Genomic DNA, 12,529 nt, shown 5'->3' on the forward strand with positions numbered 1-12,529 from the left:
TGCCATTGAACTTCAAACTATTATCCCTTCTGTCCTTCCTAAGAGACTTTCCATTGTTCTGCCATTACAGCTTGGGCTTGAGCTGCAGTTTTTGACCTTAAAAACAGACGTTAAAGGCAATACCAAGTGTATATGCAGGTGATATAACAGAGATCAAAAGTGATTTGAGACAGGAGTGAACCAGTTCCTTTGAAGCACTGTTGAGTACATGACTGCCTTTCTATAATGAAAATCTTTTGTCTGATGATATGTTTTAAGAAACATAGTATTTGTCAGCAAAAGAAAAATCCTAAACTCAGAGAATTTCTCTAGAATGTGGTACCTATGTAGTTTTTCTTAGTGGATTGATCCTTCAAGAGGTGCTAACAGAAATCTGAAGGGGAAGTTGACTTTGAAAACTTAACCCAGTATTATAGTTTTTCTGAGAGGGAGGCAGAGATGGGCTTTATGGGGCACTAATATCTGTACATAAGTTCATTTTCACAGAATCCAAAAAAGCTGAAGTAGCAAAACACACTGTAAAATTGTACTTTGGGGAGGGGGTGGGGAGGGGGAGATGACACATGTACAGTTATTTCTTTTTCTCTTTGCTGCAGTGTTTATATTGAGTTTGGCAGCAACTTTATCGCCAGTGAGGTTTTGCTAACCAAGCTAAATGTGCAGCACCAAATCTTTCTAAGGCAGAAAATCGAACTTTTCCTGCTGCTGTGTGTGTGTCTCCTCCATGGCACACACAGTTAATTTGACATTGGTGAGTTCTAAGCTCATTGGGAGATGCCTGAAATCAGTAAAATTGCAAGCTTGTTCAATCAATCATCTACTTGCCTGCCTTCTGCTGTGTTGCTGTCATGACTTTTCACCCAGGCATGGTGCTGCTTTTATCTTTTTTTTCAGGTCTTGAAGTCTCAGGCTTACCTGCCATCAAGAGACCCCTCGGGACACTTCCTTATGGCAGTCGACCACTGTTTCTCTATCAAGGGTCAAGGCACAGTGATGACAGGGACTATTCTTTCTGGCTCTGTTAGCCTTGGAGACAGTGTGGAGATTCCTGCCCTGAAGGTGAGTCTCTCATTTTCATTCCCCCTGCTTTTCCTGATAGAAAGAGACACTCAACAAAGAAGAGTGTGTTCTCTTCCAATCTGAAATTACTCAATTATTCTCAATTTTTATTTTTGTACTCTATTATAATCCAGTTTATAACAGGAAGAGGCATAGTAATTTTTAAATAAGGCAGTGAGTAAGGTTACCTGCTCAATTATTTAGTTGGATGAAGACTGATCTAGATTAGCATGTTAGGCTTTCAAATTCAGAAAAGCAAGGTGGGCATGTTTCCAAGATGGGAAGCACCCAAGGACTGAACAAGGTTTGAGGGAGGTTACTTTCATTTGAGATATGCTGCAGTGGGAAGGTTTGCAAAAGAATCCAGGTAAGTAGGCTTCCAGAAATGTCTGAAAGCAAAGGAAATGACAAAAAGAGGGCATTGAAATGCTTGATGCACATTCTCTTTGTTTGCTGCGGCTTTAATTGATGTCAGCATGTTCTGAGAGAACTGCTGGGATGCAGTAGGTGGCTTGCTGCCATTGGGCTCTTTAGAGAGCCTGTAGAAAGTCAAAGAGACCTTTCAGTGGCCTTTGAACTGCTCAACTGTTGTTACTATTTAATTTCTTAAAATATATTCATCCTTTAAAAGAAAACAAAGTGACATATCTTGGAACATGTGAAATCTATTTCACAGATGCTGACTTGCACTGCTCTGATTTTCCCTTAGTATTAATTGCCCAAAATGGATCAAGACTTGAGGAGTATTTTGCAGCTACCACTTAAAAGTGGACCCAGCTGATTACATTCTGTGGGCAGGCAAGTTTTGGCCTAACAAGCCTGGGTGGGACTCTTTTGATGCTGCCAGTATTATCTACGAGTCATTTTCTGTAAGGACCTTACTGTTTCACTGAGTGAATGTGCTGTTTTGTCATTTTTGACTGTACTGTTTGGACAAGTGAAGGATTAGTGAGGCATTCTGATTTCACCTGAAGTATTTGGCTGATAGCTGACAATTCATTTCTGGCCAGCCTCCTCAGTGACAGCTATGGCCATCTAGTTTATATCCTGTTGTCCTCTACATAGAAGTGATTTGTATGATACACTTCTATGATACACTTCTGCTTCCCCAGTGGAGTTCCTCACTGCCCATATTTTTATTTACAGCATGAAGCCTATTTTGGGAGCCATGCTTTCAATTCCTGCAGGGAATATGCTTGCTGGGATTGTAGCTCTAGCTTCAACCTCTCCTGGTTTCCACTTGCCAGTGTTCCTTCCTTTTCTGTTGTGTCCTGTTCTCAGTCCTAGGCCCTCCTGTGCTTGGGGTCCAAAGAGGTACAAGTAGTTAGGAGTGCAAGGAGTGTGAGATGGCTCCTGCCCAAACAGGGCCTTGCATAGCGAGTTCACTGCTTTCTTTTTGGCATAGCACTGGCCAAACTTCCTGTCATTTTGTGCTTCAGGAGATGGGGGAGACAGGGCAGAGTAATTACTTCTTGCAAAGAAAGAATGCATCACTAGATTGTATCTCGAAATGACTATTCTGCTTTTCATGTACAGTCCAAGAATGTTTTGAAGAAATATGTTTAGGAGTAAGTCTGCTTTTTGAGAATCCATATGAAGGGGGAAATAACAAAAATATAGAATAACTTGTAAATGGGTGTTTAAAAGGACAGTGGAAAAGGCTTTAAGTGTGACTTTTTTAGTGGGCTTTCTTCCCAGGTGACTGGGAGAGCAGTCACTGAAGTGACAGACAACTTAGCAGATAAACAGGTCATTTGCAAAGAAAAGCCAAATCACTTGGCTCTTATGGCATTAACAAATTAACAAACACTTCCCTCAAAGTTGTAGTTATTTTTCCAATTGCTGTTAATGAATTAACATTAAACCTTCCTCTGCTATGTGTGAAATAGAAGGTGTGTCCATGCCTCTGAATGATAATAGCAATGGGCAGAGTTTTGTATTTTGGCACTAGCAGCTTATGGACATTCACCTTCATGTTGCACAGGTATGGAAACCAAGGCACGGTACAGGAAAGCAATGTTTCTGAGTTTGAGCTGTGTGTTGTACTTACCCCTGCCAGCATCATGCAGAGCTGGGTTAGGATACCTATGAAAGGTCAAACCTTTCTCAGGCCTACAAGGTAACGGAGGAAGCACATTTCACAACACATTGTGGTTTATGACTCTCTCTGACCTTTTTTTGCCCTGACCCAATGGTAACTGAGATTGACAGCTGGTACCCGCTGGGCATTTAGGGACATTACAAACCAACTGCTTTTTTTAAATTTGAAGAACCCTCTCACCAAATGAAGTGGCATCACCTCCCAGTTCTACTAATGGACTTCGACATCTTTGACCGCTTGAACCTGCACAAAGGAGGGACACAGCAATTAAAAATAAACAGTGACATTCTCAAACGCCCATGCTTGCTCTGATTGAGGCTGAGAGCACCAGCAGTGCATGGATTCCTTTATGCTTTGCCTATGTAAATTGCCATCTGGGGTTGATTATCCATATAGCAAAAAGAAAAATTATATATATGTGTTTGGCAAAAAGCTTTGACACAGCAAACAGTTCACTATCCAATTGAGTTAGTACTATTTGCTCCTTAGCACTTGAAATCCACCTTGAAGAGCATGAACTTAGGATTTCTGCAGCAAAAACATAGTGTTGGCAGAATTCTGAATGTCACTTAAGATTATTTCAGTGGTCTTTCGATCTCTATAGTCTTCGAGTTTATACACTGCAACAACTTGTGACACTTGTATTTCTGCTTTATAAAACTTGCGGGAGTTTGAATAATAAGGATTTTTTGCAATTTAGTTTCATTTTGTTTTACTGATATACTTTAGATATCAGTAAAATAAAAACCTATATTGTTTAAAGATTTTAGTTCAAGTGAGGATGAATGTCAAACTCCAGTGCTGCTGGGTCTTTCCATAGCACACTTTAACTGAAAAAGGAAAGTGTTTTCTTTTCAGTGGGGGAGATGTATCTTTTGCCTTCCTTATCCAGGTGAGAGGGGAAATCAGAGTTCATGATTCTATCTTTAGATTTCACAGTTGCAAGCACATTAGAAATACTGGAAGATTGGGTGGAACAAAGACATACTAATATATCATCTAAAGATGTTTTAGGGCATGGAAAATGTTCCAGGTTGGTTTATAAGAATCACTCCCTCTGTCTTAGGAGCTGTGAAAGATTGTAGAAGAGGTTAGGTCTGAGTTGGGTGAGGAGGCAGAGAGAGATGTGCATAGCTCATGGATCTGGTTATCCTGAAAGTGTCCACTTGGCATTGCCTTTCCTGTGATCGGGGGCTGTGGGTGTACACGAGCCAGAGCATGTACATGGCAGCCAAGTACGAAGACCACTGCTGGGGCTCTATTTCAGGAATTGTAAGTAGTAGAAACTTTTCTCCTTGTCTTATAGTCAGGTTCCTGTCTGTCCTGTTTAATGAATTGCTGACAAATGCTGGAGCAGGTTGATGCAAGCTGAGTGGCTGGTGGAGGTTAATAAATGACTTGGAACCTCTGTAAAGTCCAGTGTGCTGCCATTTGTATTCCGTGTGTGTCAGAAGTTGTGAGTGTCTTGAAGGCTGAGGAGCTGTGTTCCTGCTGAGTGGATACATTCATGTTTTTCTCTAGGGGGATCATCATATGGGGATTCTCACTCTGTGCTGAATCTGAATAACGTATCTAGTGTTGTATGGCACAAAGTTGTTTCTTGCGTAATAAATCTCATTAAAAGGAAAGAGAAATATTCTTACCAGCTCCAACCTTGGCCATCCTGGAGGTTGGCAGTAGCCAGTTGCCATTATCAGTGTAGAGCATCTCAGTCTCAAGAGTTGCAAGCGCATTTATGAAATGCTCCCCTCGTATTTGGAGAGTAATCATCTGGATTGTTTCAGTACTCAGGTGAACTTTCAAAAGGTCGTGTGAGACTCAGATACGAGAAACGTGAGAAACTTGCTTCTGTTTATGTAGTCAGGTATCCTGGTAAATGAGAGTGTTAGTTTAAACCAGTAGTGGTTCTGTCTTGGCAGGAGCCTGTTGACTGTCAGATTATACTGACTTCATGAACTTTCAAGAAGCATCATTTTGTAAGTGTGATACTGAGAAGCTTCATGGTTTCATACGCTTTCAACCATATGAAAAGAGATGTTTTCTTCTAAGCTTTTTTTGTTGGCTAGATAACCTTGGTCTGTGTTTTGGCAAACATTCTATAGCTTTTGTGGGTCATACAACAAAAAAATTCTCCACTGTCTGATAGAATAACTCAAATAGTATTTGCAAGACTGTTTCCTTCAAACCATTGTAACTATTAAAATTGTAACAGAGAGATCTGCTTTTGTCCATGTGAGTACTTCAGTCTATCTGATATCCCAGAACCTCTGATTAGTGAGCTTTAGTATGTATATATATGTAGTAAGAAATAATTTTAGTTTATTTAAGGACTTTTATCAGAGTTGCACAGTTAAGCCTTGTCAGAGGACATTTAAATCTCAGAAAACAAACTTAGATCAAACCCCACTGAAGTGGATCACAAAGACATTTGTGTGTGGACTTTCATAGTGCAATCTTAAAGAAGTTTTTGCTTTTACCATTTTGAGCACTCTGGGCCTCCTAATATGCCCCTTCCAAATTGCAGTCAATGTTGACTACTTTTTGCACTGTGAATCAAGAGAACCCTTGCTGAATTTTCTGAGAGTCTGAATACTGTTTCTACATCTGTTTTTTCCTATGCTGCTTGGGTTTTTCTTGCCCAATACCAATACAAACAGCCTTTAAGATGCAACAGTTCCTCTGCTGGGAAGCGAGTTTTCCTTGCCTTGAACATTTTCTTTTCACTGGAATGCTGTGAAGAAGGGCAGTTCATAGAATTGGGTTGGGGGAGAATCACCTAAATGTAGCTGCTAAAATTGTGAAAAGGCAGTTCATGGTGCATATTAAAAGATGTGGGTGAAAAAATGCAAGAATCTTAAATCCAAAAGCAATAAATTAAATGTATAAACATAATGTTATACATGCGGTTTAATTCAGTACAAGAATTAAACTGGTTTTTTTATTTGTCTGCTGCTTCTAAAGCATGGGTTGTGTTTTTTTGGAGATTTTCTTCTTTCCTAGAAAACATCAGTGTGAATCCTACTGGTTTTGCATCTGCTGTGGCATTACTTAAAAGCAAAATATGCAGGATTTGGCTTATACTGGAAAGTACTTTGCTTTCAGCGTTTAGGATATTATCAGTTGTTTTGGAAGAACTAAAGTGCTCTGCACAGTTCTTTGTGGTTAAGTAAAGGATTAAAGACCTGATCCTGTGCCTGTGGAATGAAATTTAGATCTGGCAATAAAAACTTCTCAAATCTTTTTGGCTTGATCTCTTAAGAGAATAAGAGTAGCAGATGCTGAGCTCTTTCTGAAGATCAGTTCCCTCATTTTCAAGTATGGTTTTGTAACTTTTTACTGTGTGGTTTTTTGGTTTTGTTTTTTATTTCTGTTTTAGTTCACATTTTAAAAAAACCAAACCAACACCAAGCCCTCAAAAAAAAAAAAAAAAAGCCAACACAACCTCAAGCGAAGCACAAAACTCATTTTAAGTTTGTATTTAAAACCATACAAAATTGTAGAAAAAACTTTAGACTTACAAAAAATCCTCAGGAATAAAAATGTTCAGGAAGAGATTTGTATGTTGCAATTCATTCACTACCTGTTACTGAAGTACAATGTTTAGTTCATATCACTTGCAATTTTGTATTGAGTATCATGTAGGTACAGTAAAGTGAGGGAGCAAGATAAAGGACTTTGTGCATTAAGGTTTGTTTTATTCAGGACCAGGGATAATACATAATAGAAAGGAATCTTGATATGTATCATGGGGCTTTTAATTTTTTTTCTACTTGGTCAGAGCAGAAGGGAAGGAAGCCAGGGGAGAGCAGCCAACCTGAGCAGTGCTAATCCAAACCATACACTGTATTTTCGGAGCTTGTGTGTCTAATGTGATCTCTGTAGGCAGAAAAGTGGCCTAGTCAGTGCTGGCCAATTAACTCTTCAAATACTGAAATTCATCTGCAGCTTTTCTTGGAGATCTAGGTGTACCCTGTGCTCCCTGCCAGATAGAGACAGTTGGGGTACAAGATCAATCATTGGGGTACTTTTTCTCATCCATTAGAAGGCAAAGAATATGAGTTTCTTCTTACAGTGAATCCGAAAAGGAAGAGATTTGTAACTTCTGCATTGCTTCTACCCATTTAAATCTTGAAATGACTGTTGGGATCAAAGCTCCACATGAATGTGCAGCATTGCTGGAAACAATATTGTTCTCCAAGGTAGACTTAACTTCTGCAGTATTTCCATGGCACTGCTTGCTTGTGCAGGGTTATCTGCAATGCTGACTGGTAATGGTTAATGTGTGAGATTAATTTGGAGTGTGTATTTTGTGCCATTGCCATGCAGATAATTTTGCCTTAATAGTTAGCTAGTGCAGAGAGCTGTTTCTGCCTGAGAGCTGGTATGCTCTTCAGTGGGGTTTAGAATGAAAAAATAATGCAAGATGATCTTGACTCTAAATAGAAGAAAATACTGTGTGATGTGAATGTCATACTTTTATTTGATATAATGACCGATTTTCTTAGATAAGTCAAGATACGTTTTTTTTCTGTCAAGATTTCAGTATACATTTTGTCCCATGAGAACTGTTAGAAAAGCTGAAGAAAGTTGTGACAGAAATACAAGGTGGTAAAGAAACTGATATGAAGTAGGAACCATTGTACTGACAGGAAGATTATACAGGCAGAGTTGTTCAGAGTTTGGTCTTGGCACTGAAGTGGGATAGTTCCACTAGTGACTGCACGTGCTGCCCCATGTATGTAGGCATTCTCCCCACTAATTTGCCACATTAGTGTCCTCCCTGGACTCTTGGAGACTGCTGGCAGATGTGACATCCTTGTGTAATCTCTCACGCCGAGCATTCTGTAGCTCTTTTGGAATTACCAACTGGATTGCAGGATCTGATGGTAAAGCCTCCATATCCCAGTGCTCAAGTGTGCCACAAATGGAAAAATGGATGATGCTCTTGTATGCTACATGAGTGAGCAATTTGGTTCTGGTATAGCAACACACGAGGATAAACAAATATGCAGGTTTGTTACTCCAAAACAAGGTTGAAAAGAAAACTAAACATCTAGTGAGCTGTTAAGATTACTCTTGACATCTAGATTTTTCTATATTGTCTCAACTTCCTTTCTCTGCTCACTCTACTTTTTCTCCTGCCTGTTCTTTTTCGTCCATTTCTAGCTTCTTTTCCAGTCTCAGAGTTTGCTCTTCAAAGTGATTGATCTTTTCTACTTACACCATAGATTGAAGAAACCTTTTTCTTTCTCCATTTTCTCATCTGCTGTTGCAATTTTAAGCCATGACTGGGATGCAGCTGAACAAAAAGGCACATGTTATCCTGGGACTTAGTAGGTAACATCTTTCCTGTTGAGCCATTGCAGCTCCAGGGATCAAATGTTGTGTTCTTAGCTTTGTGTGCCCTGGGGTTCAAGATCACTTTGAAACTAAGTTAATGGGCATTGCTGTAGTAATCACAAGTTGCATCCAAATGCCTTTTTGTTTAACTTTATGGTAATTCCTTAAGGGAAAGGATGGCTGGATTGTGTTTGCATAACTTGTTTGCTTAAGCATTGCTGCTGCCAGGTCATTAACTTTATTTTTCTTTCTTTTAATTTATCAGGTAGAATTGTTCTCAATGCAGTTCAGTTGAAAGCAGACCCACGTGCAGGTACACAAACTGTTTGAGCAGGAATATTAGTGGGATGCTTGAGTAGTAATTGGGCAGGTAACCTCCTGTATGGTACACACAGCCTTCACATGGCATTCCTGCTGGGACTGTAGTGTTATGAGAAGGCTTAGTTAGGGCAGAGAGGAACTCTCATGTTTTAAATATTTAAATTCAAGTGCAGGAGGCCTTGGCAGAATTTCAGTAACCAGAATGAAGGAAGGGAGTGTCACCTCTCTTCTTCCTTGGTCATCCATACATAGTACAGTTCCTCATTTGATGAGGCTTTTAGAAGCAGAACATCTCAGCAAGTGCCACAATAACTAAGCTGTGGTCTGTATGTTATAAAGTTCTGCTCAGTTCTGGCCACTGGCAAAGAAGGGATCTGAATACTGAAAACATTGCTTAACCAATGCTGCTGAAATTAAATTTGACCAAGAGACAGAAGAAAGTGGATTAGTGCGTAAGCGCCCAGAAATCTCTATTTACTCTAGTACCAGAATACTTTCTTGAAGTATTGCTATGACACCATAGCAAGTCCTCTGGATTTCATGCCTTTTACTGTGTGTTTCTGAGATGACTTAACTTAGAGAACTCTCTACATTTTATTCTTTGATACTGCTATGAAAATTACATGAGAATTTACTTCGTTCTTTAAAGGTTTATTCAGCTCATCACCTGAATCTGTCATCGTACGCCTGTGACAATAACATGTATTGTTGAAACTAAATGTAAGATGCATCTCTTCACTAAAATATTCCCATAACTTCATGTTATAATAGCTGGTGCAGCTTGAATTGGAAAAGTTAATACTAGAGAGAGCCAATACTTACAGTATCAGCTGGAATGGTATAATTAGTTTAGCTGCCCAGATAGTACTGTGATGAACATGATATGAATGCCTAGATACAGATTTTCATTTGCAGCTGTCTGAAACGAAAGCTACAAACTCCCAGGCTCTTCATGGGAGTAAAGATTAGCTTCAAGGCATATGACGTAAAATTGGCTTCCCTTTCTTTCTCCTCTGATGAATAAATAATCAAGAATAAACATTTCACACTTTAACAAGGAAAGGTCAAACAGCCTTTTAAAGAGTCTCTGTAGCTAATACATTTTTAAATACTAAAACTGTAGACTTAAAAATCGTCATGTGTTTGTGAAAGTCAGATTTAGTAGTCGAGCTGTTTCTCTCTAGGCAGCCTCTATTTAAGATATATTCTCTCAATATATGTGTGTAATAGATTCTGCAACAGAATGGCAGAGGTGGCCTTAATGCTTGTGCAGTTTGGGTGGCAGGAATCAGCCATGAGAACAGATTAACTCATTGGAATAAATTACCCTGGTGTATATATACACCTGTCAAGGTTTTTTCTTCAGCAGAAAGGGGTTAGAGGTATGGAAAACAATTCAGAAATTTGTTTGTCATGTAGGTTTTGTGTGAGGCTTCAGAATGTCTAGAAGTTTTTCTGCTCTTTCTTGGTATTCCTCTTAACTTATTTGCTTTTGTTTTCTTCATTTCAATTGTTGTGTTGTAGTTGCTTTTCCTTAATAATATATTAATTATATAATGAATTTCAATAGACTGTTATGCTAAGCATCCCTAGAGGAGGTTTTTGTCTGATGTGCAACACCTAGTACATAGGACTGCAAAAAGTTAAATGGTGGCTTAGGGAAAAAATATGTACTGTTACCACTCAGTTCATTTTTGAAATATGGATGTTATTCATGTGGTATTTTCTTGCCCAGTTGATGATGTTGATCCTGCTTGTGGAGATTAGCTGCCAATAATTTGAAGTCTTGAGGGAGTGAGGAATGTGCAGGTATACCACAAACACTCAAAACCACAGAGAAGAAGGAAAGCTTGAAAATACATATTTTTTTCTAAAGGATTGGAATAAATGCTCAATAAGACTAAAATAAATGTCCAGTTTGGCCTTGAGACAGCACAGAGCAACACCAGTTGGTTTTGTCTAAATGCAAATCTTTGTAAAATAAAGTAAAATAAAATAATGAATCCCACTGTAAACTATTTTGCATTCAGTTTTAGGAGAAAGTTGGAGTCAAGTGGTGATTGAACAAGAATAATGTTTTGTACAACATGTGTTGCTGTTTCAAATGTTCCTTTTCTGTTGCTGCCATGGTGCTCCTGTTTGGGCAAAAGTTGTTGTGTGTACAAAGTGTATTAAGGTGGCAAGGACTCTCATATTAATGCTTCCTTCTAGTCTAGTCAAAGGCTGCTTGATTGTTTGGGCTCTAGAGGAGGTTATTAGATATCTTCACCCCAGGGTAGGTCTTTAATCACTTGTGGGTGAGGTGCAGAAAGTTCTCCAACATAGGATAGAGAGCGAGGCCCCAACTTGTTCTGAGCCCTCTGGTGAGTCTGAGATGTTACATAAGATTGAAGTTCAACATAATTTATTCTGGTGTGTTAATATTTTTTGGGCATGTATTTCCCTAAATAGTAGGAAAAGTGGAAAATTCCTAGGTTGTTAGAAATCACAGTGTATGCTTTTCTTTCTTGCAGAAAGCACTAACAGATTAGTCAGAAGTTCGAAAATACAATTGTGGTCAAACACTTTTTTGTAGTACAAATTTTTTTTCAGGTCTTTCTTACTTGTCTTTGCTTTGTTTTCATCTTCACTTTTCCTGCCTACTCATCCTTTCTGAGGAGGTTGTTGAACTTCCATTTTTAAATCCGCTTTCCAGATGTGTGATCCGTGCAGGCAGCACATCCCTGTTTGTCAGAGCTGAGATCACAGGCTCTGGCTGCCCTTCTGGAGAGGTCCTTGGAGATTTTAAAGTCTTTGGGGCAGGGGGGAATTTTTTCTCAACTTGAGATTTACTATTAGGAATAGAGAGAATGGGGTTAATAAGATTAAGGAGAACATGTTTAGGGAAGGCAGTTGTGGCTTCAGTAGCCTCTACCTCTGTAAAACATGTATATGCTGAACTGATTTGGGAGATTACTAGAAACATTGAGGTGTTTTTTCTTAATTTTTAAAGGGATGTTTTTGGCAGGAAACAAAGCAGTGTTTTTTAAAAATGACAGTAATTCTCTAGTAAAAACACACAAATGAAAATGTGAAGGTAAGGGTTCTATTCACTGGGTTTGTGGGGGTTTTGTGGTGTTTGGTTTTTTGTTTGTGGTTTTTTGTTTTTTTAAAATTTTCATGAGGATGGGGGTTTTTTGTTTGTTTTGTTTATTTAAACAAGGGTGGTTCTGTATGTATTGCATGTATTCAATATTGTCGAGGTGCTTTGAAGGTGCATATATGGGGAGAGAGATAGGCAAAGAAGTTTTTACGTCAGATTTAAATGGAGTAGGGAAGAAAACTTAATGCTCAGGCATAGTTTTGTGGTTATACTGTGACTCACAAGAAAGACTTAGTCCTTCTGACATGTACATTACAAACAGTTGTAAAAACATGCCATTAGATATCCAGAACGAGGAGTGGGCTGAGTTAATGTTATTTTGAATCCATAACGTTCACGTTTTCTGGCACAGTGAGTGTAAGGCTGCACATCAAACATTGTATTACTGCTTTTTCTTTTACATTACTTTGTTGTCCCTGATGGACAACGTCCCTTCTGATCAGCTCGGACGTGAAGTTTTAATCCTGCCTTTCATTTGTTCTGTGTCATCTAGTGATGCTGACACCAACCAAGGCTTTTTATTTGAGTCAGGATTTAGATACACTTGGACAGAGAATGCACTGATG

At 38.9% G+C, this 12,529-nt stretch overlaps 1 protein-coding gene across 3 annotated transcripts in view; it reads left to right on the plus strand.

The window, feature by feature from the left end:
- The window catches only part of EEFSEC (eukaryotic elongation factor, selenocysteine-tRNA specific), a 133,004-nt gene that overhangs the window by 37,046 nt on the left and 83,429 nt on the right, over positions 1-12,529 (plus strand). For all 3 annotated transcript variants that reach the window (XR_004242339.1, XM_032120745.1, XM_032120746.1), the window contains one exon: positions 895-1,059. Coding sequence is in view for 2 of the 3 variants with exons in the window: in XM_032120745.1 (XP_031976636.1) it covers positions 895-1,059 (165 nt within the window). In the remaining variant the exon portion in view is untranslated. The remainder of the gene's footprint in view (positions 1-894; positions 1,060-12,529) is intronic.

Source organism: Corvus moneduloides, chromosome 11 (assembly GCF_009650955.1).
Source record: "Corvus moneduloides isolate bCorMon1 chromosome 11, bCorMon1.pri, whole genome shotgun sequence".
In the NCBI taxonomy this organism is placed as follows: domain Eukaryota; kingdom Metazoa; phylum Chordata; class Aves; order Passeriformes; family Corvidae; genus Corvus; species Corvus moneduloides.